Here is a 9,762-nt window from a genome sequence, read left to right on the forward strand (position 1 = left end):
CTCGATGCTGTGCTCCTTGAGGTAGGCGTTGCGCTCGCCCCCACAGCCTGGCTCCACCTCGTAGTCCCCGTTCAGGTAGTTGAGTGTGGCCTTGGTGATGTGGATGCGTCTACAGGTGCAGAAGGAGGCGGGACAGGAGGGAGAAAACGTGAATTCAGAGCTCTAGCTGCCAAGCAGAACCCAGATGCACCGACTCAATCCCGATCCAAAGTGCGGCTCTGAAGCCAACCCCAGCTCGATCCCCACTTGACGTCCTGTTTCCCTCCAATGTCATCGAATGGCTCAGGTAGGGTCCGTCCCAGCTCGCGACCCCCCGGCCACACAACCTCACATCTGTGGTACATTGTTATAACCACACAACACGTTTTTACCCGGCCAGGAACACAGCCTGCAGGCTCAAACTTTGCAAACCTGGCCAGGAGCCAGCAGGGGCTCCTACTGACTACCGGCTGCGTCCAAACCCCCATCTGGCATGACTGCCCTTCTTAACACCGCTTTTCCCATTGGTCCCTAAAAAGCCATCTGCTCTACTTCCATTCCTTGGACGCAATATGTTTTCCTGTCCCATGTCTGTCTTCGCCCCACCCCTCAGCCTGACACTCTCCCTACCCCACCTTCCTTATCTGTCCAAATCCTGCTCTTCGTCCCGACCAGCTCATCCCACCTGCTTTCTGCCCTGGATACCCCAGAATTTATCTGTGGGTCCTCCCTCCTCCAGAGCTCTGCCCTACCTCCCGCATCTCACCAGCCACCGCGTTTTGTGTAAACAGTTTCTGGGTGAAGGCCCGGGAAGCTGACCTGATGCTCCCTACCACTTGCCCTGGTGTCCTGTACGTAAATTGTCAGGTTAAATAGTTTCTGCTTAAACTCTGCCACCCCCAGGGTTTCAAGCGTCTCCATCCTGCCCACTCCAGCCCTGCCCCTCACGCCTGTGGTCCTGAGTGAGCCTGGGGAGGAGGCTATGTCGGGGCCCTGCCCACAGCCCTCACTCACCCAGCCTTGCCTCCAGCCTCCATGTGGTTGGCCAGCGTGACGTCGTTAGACCAGACGTCGAACTGCCACTTCCTGAGACCAAGGACACCGCAGTGTACTCGCCCGCTGTGAATTCCCACGCGCATGTTCACGTTCACCCCTGTCACCTCCCGGACCAACCTGGGGATGGAGCAGGGGTGAGGCTGGGAGAGGGTCATGGGCCGGGCACACAGAGTGGGGGTGAGGCTGGAAGGCAGGTCAGGGGATGTGTCAGAAGGTGCAGGGGTCAAAAGTCATTTCTCTCTAGGCCAGTCCAAACCCAGTCTGAGACCCTCCAACCTGCAGGGCGGGGCTGGGCGTTGGAGCTCAGCTGCGAACTGTGAGGTGCTGCTTCCTGACTTGGCCACAAGGTGGCGTGACACCTCACACTAAAACCCAGGCCCCTCTGCTTCCTCCGACTAGGGCACCAGGAGCCATTGCTACCCTCAGTCCATGACATTGTGTTTCGAAAATGCAAACGAATATTAGTGCCAACTTGAGCCCGACGGGGAAGTTACAGCCAATACATACCCCATTCATATAATGCTCTTGGCTTTATCCACATCGCTGGCCAAGAGAGGAAAGGTGGGTAACTGAGGACATGCGTCTGCCAGGAAAGAAGGGAGCCTAGGCAGGGGTAAGGACTAGGTGTCCCCGATGGGCTAGAAGACAGCTCCAGTCTCTGCTGCCCAGGGGGTCCCCAATAGACAGGTGGCCATCCAGGGAGTAGGTCAGAGATTGTATCCTCTGTGGGGAAGGGAGTAGGACAAATGCTATCCATCTCCAGGTCTGTGTCTGGGCCCAGGGTCAGGCGTTCTGGGGTAAAGTACACAGGATGCACGTTTTAGGGACCTGGACCCTCCCAGACACGCTGGGGATGAGCCCACTTAGCCAGCTGTGGGCCAGCAGTCTGACTTGGCGGGCTGACCACAAGGGCTCCAGCCCACCCCACCAGGGAAGATTTATGTCATCCATCACTTCTCTTGTCCTGGGACCAAGTCTGCAAATAGTTTACTGGAGCCATTCCTTTCATCTGGCCTCTGGCCACTTGCTTAGGTTGGTGCTATCTCATTCTACCTTTCTGGCTTACCTCCAGGGCCACCTCCTCCATGCAGCCTCTCTAGGTCTTTTCAGTGTAATCAATGGCTGCCTCCTTCACACCTCCCACCACAGTGCACCTCTCTTACCTGGGGGCACGCCTGGGCTCAGGGCATGGAGCCCCAGCCTCTCTCCCTCAACGGACTCCACGCTTCCGGGTGAGGGACCCACTGGTGAGCCCAGGCCCATGGGGGACTGAGCCAAACTTACCGGACCCAGCCACTTCTGGGCCAGCGACTCCGACCTCTGACCTTGCCCCCTGTGGCTGTCCCTTTGCCCCTGCCCAGGCTATGTCTAAAGTTCAAAGTTACTGAACCTGGATGCAATCTCTGACCTGCTCCCTGGGTGGCATGTAAGCTTGGCTTGTTCAGGATTTCTAATGACCAGGGGCTCCTTCTATGGCCAACAATGACCAAAAACTGGCCCAAACCCTTTCTGCCATATTCCCAGGATGGATGGATATTCTTAAATGGGAACACCTGTGTTTGACACTCCCTGCCTAGGAATATTATTACCCTGGGGAGCTATTCACCCGTGAGCCCAACCTTTCTCATCTGATAGAAATGCGGGGGGTGGGGTCCTATGCCCACCTGGGTGATGGTGAGGACACAAGGGACCACTGCAGGGCAAGGCCCCCACACGGCACGGCTGCGGCTTGTCCTCCGCTCCTGCAGAGGGGACCCAGCCCCTGCAAAGCCCTCCCTTCCTGCAGGACATGCTCCCTCAGGGGAAAGCCTCCCTGGCTGCTGTGGGTGAAGGGAGCCCAGGCGGAGGCTCAACACCTGCAGGTGCAAACCAACCCTCCCGTCAGGCCAGGTGGTCCTCGGGAGACGGCTCTGCCCCACTGTTTCCGGACTCCATTGGTCCAACCAGGTGGCCAGTCAGTTATGTGGGCTGTGGGCCAGTCCGTCTATAGACAGGCGGTCTCCCAGGAGATGGACAGACCCCTGAAGAGAGACAGCGCCCTGAGACGGACAGATTCCCTGCAGATGGGCAGTCCTGGAGACGGGCACTTACGAGATGGCCTCGATCATGTCCATGCCCATCTCCACGCAGCAGTGGGCGTGGTCAGCCCTCGCTTCAGGCAGCCCCGAGACGCAGTAATAACAATCCCCCAGGATCTTTATACGTAAACAGTGATTCTCCTGGAAAGCAAATTAATTTTTAAAATTAAAAATAGCAGGAAAGTGAAGTGGGAGGGAAAGAAACGGGAAGCAAACAGATTCACTCCATGCCTGGAATAACTTGCCTTTTAGGGCAGTGAGCACAGACCCAGTCCCCATGAGCGCCCCGTCCTGGGACAGGGACAGGCTTATCAAAAGCCCCGGGGACAGAGGACAGGCTGAGCAGCCCTCAGGGAAGCATTCCAGCCTCCCCAAGCTTGGGAACTCACTTTTAGGGGTCCCCCCTCCCTGGGTGTCACTTCCACTTTGTCCCAAGGTGGAAGAGTCCTCTCTCTGGAAGCCCCTGGCGGGTGTGTGTGTGGGGGCCGGGGTTGTGGGGGAGCAGGCTGTCTGCAGGTTAGCTGGGGTCCAGACTCATTCTCCGATCACTCACCAGCCTCACCAGGAAACGGCTCTATGGCACCTCATTTGTCCCATCAAACAAATTCCTCGGGAATCAGGGCAGTATTACCCACAGGGCCTCAAACCCCTCCCACTGACGGAGGGCTCACTCACAGCATCTCCCACTGAGTGTGTGGCCGGGGCTGATGCAGGGTGTGAGCACACTGCCACCTGCGCCAGTCACCAGTTCCCAACAGCAGGCTCTGCCAGGCAGGGCACACCCTGGCCCCGTGCCCGCCCCTGGAGGTCATCGGGTCCTGCCCACGGGCACCCTCGCTCAGGCAGCCCAGATCAGGCCCTCCCGCTGGCCCTGGCGGAGGCACTCTGGTGCGGAGGGCGCGGGCGGGCGGGGACTCACCGCAGCCAGCTTGTCGAAGCGGGCAAAGAGCTCGTTGAGGGTCATGACCAGCTCCTGGGCAGTGCACTGGGACGCCAGGCTGGTGAAGCCCTCGATGTCAGCGAACAGGATGCTGGGGAGACAGGCGGAGGAGGACCCCAGTGAGGGAGGACGGGCAGGGGGACGCGGCCAGGGCCACCCTAGGCCTCAGGCCAGCACAATCCTGGGGGCTCCGCCGCTGCTGGGGAGAGAGCCCACGGAGGCCCAGCTTGGGGACCCGAGCATGCGGACGCTCCCTGCTGCTCAGGAAGCAGCTGCAGTCCTCTCTGGGTTCTAGCTGCTACCCGGGAGGAAAAGGGGGCCTGAAGGGTGTGTCGGCCGGAGTTTACCACAGACCCAGGCCCCCATCCTCATCACCTCTTGGGCCTGCTCCTGCTGGACCCGGAGCCACCCCTCAAGGTGGCTGGGCCTGGGATGGACCGAATGGCGGCCTCATGAGGCCTCACTTCATGCACATGGGACTCCAGCCCCGGGCTCTCCATCCCAAAGAAACCCTCTAAAGCAGCGGTTCTCAACCTGTGGGTCGCGACCCCTTTGGCGGTGGAAGGACCCTTTCACAGGGGTCGCCTGAGACCATCCTGCATATAAGATATTTACATTACGATTCATAACAGTAGCAACATTACAATTGTGAAGTAGCAACGAAAATAATTTTATGGTTGGGTCACAACATGCATGAAGAACTGTATTAAAGGGTCGCAGCATTAGGAAGGTTGAAAACCACTGCCTTAGTGTATACATGGGTCTCAATAGCTTAGTCCATCCAGTTCCTCCATTATTACTGGTCACGCAGAGGATAGCCAGGGATTTCCAGTTTTCAATTATGGGCATTTTCTTCAGCTAAAATCTAATGCAAATTAAGGTGGAGCTGATTTAGTAACAATGAAAATACACCCTGCATATCAGATATTTACATTACGATTCATAACAGTAGCAACATTACAATTGTGAAGTAGCAACGAAAATAATTTTATGGTTGGGTCACAACATGAGGAACTGTATTTAAATGGCCAGAAGGTTGAGAACCACTGCTAAAGGGACGAACTAGAGGAGGCTGAGGGGAGATAAAGGGGGACACAGCCAGGAGGCATCTCTGAAAGCCCAGCTGGTCCCCACCAGCTCCTTTGGCCTCACCTACCCCCCACCCCCACCTCGCCCTGGGTGCCCACCAAATGCACCAGCCGGTCCCTGCGTGGCACACTGCGGAGCTTCTATGCTTCTGAGGCTCGTATTTCCAAGACTGAACATTTTTGTTTCATAAAAATGACCAGAGGTGAGGACCCAGGGCCAGATGTATAAGGGCCCCTAGAATTTTTTTTTCTTGAAATGGACACACAGTCACTAAACCCAGTGACTCTCACGTGCTGAGCTACTCCCAGGCCGGCATGGGCTCGTTGTGTCCGTCTCAGGGAAGAAGCCGGAGACCGCGGCAAGTCAGGCTCCCCCAGGCCTGTGCTGCTTCCACACGCCCCAGCCCCGGAGGCTCCAGAACTGAGCCCCGCTCTAAAGGAAGAATGTAGGACTAAACATATGTTGTCACTTTATTCTGAAAATGTGTGGGTGCCTTAAGCATGTCTTTATTTCGCGTCTGACATCTGGGGCCTTGCTCACCCTGGGGAGCCTTCCCTCCGGCAGCCAGTTCCCGGAGTCAGCACCTCCCCTCAGGGTGGGCCCCGCCCCCCGCCCCAGTCAGGTTCTCACACCCCGGCCACCAGTCCCGGCCTGAACCACCAGGGACAGGTGCCAGACACGGGGCAGTCCTAAGCCCACTCACCCCGTCTCACCTGTTCCTTCCACAATGAAGGCTTTGCCCACATTTCCCCCTCATTCTGCCTCCTGCCCAACCCTGGTGCCTCCCTGCCTGGCCCCCAGGACATGGTGTGCCCTCAGCCCTCAGGAACTGTAACAAACTATCTTTTCGATGGAAATCGTCTCCCGGCTCACCACATCTGCATACTAATGAAACCTACATTTAAAAACATTTGGAAAGGAGGGGGGGGGAGACAATGTAATACTGTCAACAATAATTATTTAAAACAAAACAAAAAGTTGGACACTGTTCTAATCACTTTACATGAACTCATCTAAGCTTCTTTTTCAGGAGAAAAAACAGGCCCAGAGAGGTTGAGTCACCTACCCAAGGCCACACAGGCAACTTAGCTCCACAGTCCAGGAGTTGGACCAATAAACAGTACGCTGTCTGATGGCCCACAGTCATCTTAAGGAAATAAAGGCATCTGTCAGTGGCCTGGCATTATGTGCGGGGCAGAGGGAGGCGAGGGGCACATGGGCTGTTGTAGGTGGGCACACACTCAGCGGCTGCTTGACAGCTCCCGAGGGGCAGTGGACGCAGGGAGTGCCCCCTGGGGCTGCAGCCAGGCTGTCACCTCCCAGGGCAAGCACGGGAGCGCAGCCCCAGGTGCTGAACCCAGTGCTGTTTCCTGGCATCCAGGGTCCTCTAGCCACTCAGATCCCAGCCTGGATCAGCAAAGACAACTGCAGGAGGAAAGCCAAAGAGAGTGGGGAAATGGGGGGACACGAGAGATGAGACAAGTGAGGGGAAGGAGACAAAGTGGGGAGCAGGAGGAGCAGCGGGGAGACACTGTCTCTTCAGGCCACAGGACTCTGGACATCAGACAGCTGCTCGAGGAGCGGGCAGCCGCGTGCGGAGTGCTCAGAGATGAAAGGCAGTCGGGATCACCAGCACGCTTTGATGCCTGGTGTCTGACATGCAGACAGGCTCAGCGCCGGCCCAGGGAGTCTCGGGCTTGCCGCACGCTGGCGGGAAAGGAGCGAGTGAGGGAAGCTAAGGGCTCCAGGTCTTGCTCTGGCTTCCTCACCAAGTGCAGACCCCATCCTGGCCCGCCTGCCACTTCCCGAGCTCCGTCTCTCAGGCAGCAGCCCCACTCCGCCCAGGAGGCGGGAAAAGGTCTCTCCTCGCCTGGGAAAAGCACCCTCACATCGCTGTCCTGGACATTCTTCTTTGACTCAGGAAATCAAAGCAAGTCGGGGTCAAAACTGGCTGCTTCAGGGTCAAGGAGCACGGTCAGCTGGCCTCACGATTTCGAATGCACAGCCAGTGATGCCAGGCCCAGGGGCTGTTCCCCTCTGGGCCCACGGCCGGTGAGACCCCACAATAGGAAGGAAAAACGTCCCTGGGCTTGGCAGAGGCCAGATAAGAAGAAAGAAAGAGAAGGAATTGCCTGGGGAGCATGAGGCAGATGTGTGTGAACCAGGGGCACCTACCCAAACTCACCTAAGTCACTCAAGGCAACACAGGGGTCTGTCTGCCAGGCATGGACACGGCCAGGCCTGGGCCATCCTCCTTCCCGACACGTGCCCTCGCTGGGCCACAGGGAGCACTCACCCTGCTAGACCCGTGGTCCTTAGGCCTGGGGCCTGTCAGAACCACCTGGGAGCTTTCATAAGGAGAGGTCTCAGAGAGACCTGGGGTGGGGTTCTGCTACTGATTGCTTTTGTTCTGCTTTATTTTAAGCTTCCCTGGTGATTCTAAAAGGCAGCCAGGGTTGAGAAGCCTGTACTAGTTCAAAGGTCACCCTCCCAAGGCAGCTTCCACCACCCTATTTAACTCTACAGCCCCTCCCATGTCTCTCTCCCTTCCCTGCTCGGCCTTCCCCCTGGCGCTTTTCACCATTTAATATACTTTTTATATTACTGTGGTGGTCACTTATCATTATGCTCCTGTCTGTCTCTCATACTAGGAAGTGAACTCCTTAAGGGAGGGAGTTTGGTCGATTTCATGAACTGCTATATCCCAGCCCCACACCACGTCTGGCACAGAGTAAATGCTCAATAAAACGTTCAATGGACTGACCGAATAAATGAGGAGAGGTCATGTCTACTTGCCTTCTGCTCTATCTGTCCCCACCCCAACCAACCATATACATCTAGCACTATACCTAGCACACAGTAGGTAACAAAGTACCATAAACTTTGGCTTAAAACAACAGAAATATATTCTCTCACAGTTCTGGGGCTAGAAGTGTGAAACCAAGGTGTCAGCAGGGCCATGCTCCCTCTGGGATTCTGGGTACAAGCCTTCCTTCCGCTGTCTGGTGGTTGCTGTCAAGCCCTGGCCCACAGCTGCTCCACGCTCATCCCTGCCTGCGTCCTCACGTGGAATCCTTCCTGTCTATCTGTCTTCACAGGACAGGCTCCTCTTCAGATCAGGACACCAGTCGTTTTGGATGAGGCGCCCACCCTCCTCCAGCCAGACCCCTCTTAACTTGATTTCATCTACAAAGATTCTACTTCCAAGTAAGGTCACACTCACAGATACCAGGGATCTCAAGATACCTTTTAGAGGGACAAAATTCAGCCGGTAAGGGTCTAATATATACTGGCTGAATAAAAGAGAATAGTCATCGTTTCAAAGCAACGAAGCGGCAGAACCAGCAGCTCTAGTAGCCCTTCCTTCTTCTCCCCGGGCCTCCGAGAGCCCCAAGCCTGCCATCTGAGACACGCACCTGCAGAGCCTGGGGCCCGGCGCCCAAAGGGGCTCCAGGAGATACTGGACACAGAGGTGTGTGCCTCCTGGAATCTACTCTTCCAAGGCCCCTCCGGGACCCTCAGCAGCTGCTGAGGAATCGGGGAGGGCAGGCTGCTACAGCTCCTGCTGTCAGGAGGTAGGACAGAGCAAGCAGCCAACTGGGCGGAGGGGGCTCAAATCAGGGCTTCTACCCCACATGGCAGCGTCGACAAGGCCTCAGAGACCCCAACCCCAAGCCCTGCAGCCTCTCCCACACGTCGTGGAAACACTGCCACCTCCACATCCCCCCGCCCCCCTCGGAGTCACACTCCCCTGCCATGGGGGGCGTGGGGGGGGGGCGGTCTGCTCAGTGACTGTCACTTTGGGAGGCTCCTGCTGGACGAGGGTTAGCCAAGGCAGACTGTTCACTGGCCAGCGTCCATGCCCTGCTCCTTGGTCATTCTGAAGGCCGTTTTACAAGCAGCTGTGCCGTGAGGTGCTAATTCATCGATTAGCTCCCACTTGAGAGCTTGTGTTGGCAATGTGCGCTGAAGCCGGGCAGACCCACTCTGCTGTGCGTGCCTCCCTAATTGCCTGCCATCCGTCACTCGCGGCCCCTGCATTCCACTCCAGAGGCAGGAGCGGGCAGGCGCTGTCCCAATGACCACAATGGGCCCTTCAGCCATCTGTCACTGCCTCAGCCCAGCTTCACCACGTGCGTGCTCGGTGAGGCACATTTCCTCACTGACGCTCCCTCTGGCTGCCAACGGGCCCTGTGACGAGATGACGCTGTCACATCCGGCAGCATCTGAACACCCAGGAGCTGAGTTCGCCAAGTGGTCTGGGCAGCCGACATCGCGAGGTCCTGCCCCTCTGACCTCCTGCATTCCTCGGCATTGCTCAGGGGGGGTACTCAAGAAATGCCAAGAGGCCTGGCTGGTGTGGCTCAGTGGTTGAGCATCGAACCAGGAGTTCGTGGTTCTAGTCTCAGTCAGGGTTGTGGGTTCGATCCCCAGTGTGGGGTGTGCAGGAGGCAGCCGATTAATGATTCTCTCTCATCATTGATGTTTCCATCTTTCCTTCCCCCTTCCTCTCTGAAATCAATTATACACACACACACACACACACACACACACACACACACACACAGTGGGGCCTTGACTTACGAGCTTAATTCTTTCCGTGATGGAGCTCATCACTCA

At 56.9% G+C, this 9,762-nt stretch overlaps 1 protein-coding gene across 1 annotated transcript in view; it reads right to left on the reverse strand.

Annotated features, from left to right (window-relative positions):
* Positions 1–9,762, reverse strand: part of ADCY5 (adenylate cyclase 5) — a gene marked incomplete at its 5' end in the record, with an annotated part of 169,859 nt that overhangs the window by 60,725 nt on the left and 99,372 nt on the right. The window contains 4 exons of the mRNA XM_006772897.2: positions 1–109; positions 994–1,152; positions 3,127–3,254; positions 4,033–4,144. Of these exons, the coding sequence (XP_006772960.1) occupies positions 1–109; positions 994–1,152; positions 3,127–3,254; positions 4,033–4,144 (508 nt within the window). The remainder of the gene's footprint in view (positions 110–993; positions 1,153–3,126; positions 3,255–4,032; positions 4,145–9,762) is intronic.

This window comes from Myotis davidii, unplaced genomic scaffold (genome assembly GCF_000327345.1).
Source record: "Myotis davidii unplaced genomic scaffold, ASM32734v1 scaffold745, whole genome shotgun sequence".
In the NCBI taxonomy this organism is placed as follows: domain Eukaryota; kingdom Metazoa; phylum Chordata; class Mammalia; order Chiroptera; family Vespertilionidae; genus Myotis; species Myotis davidii.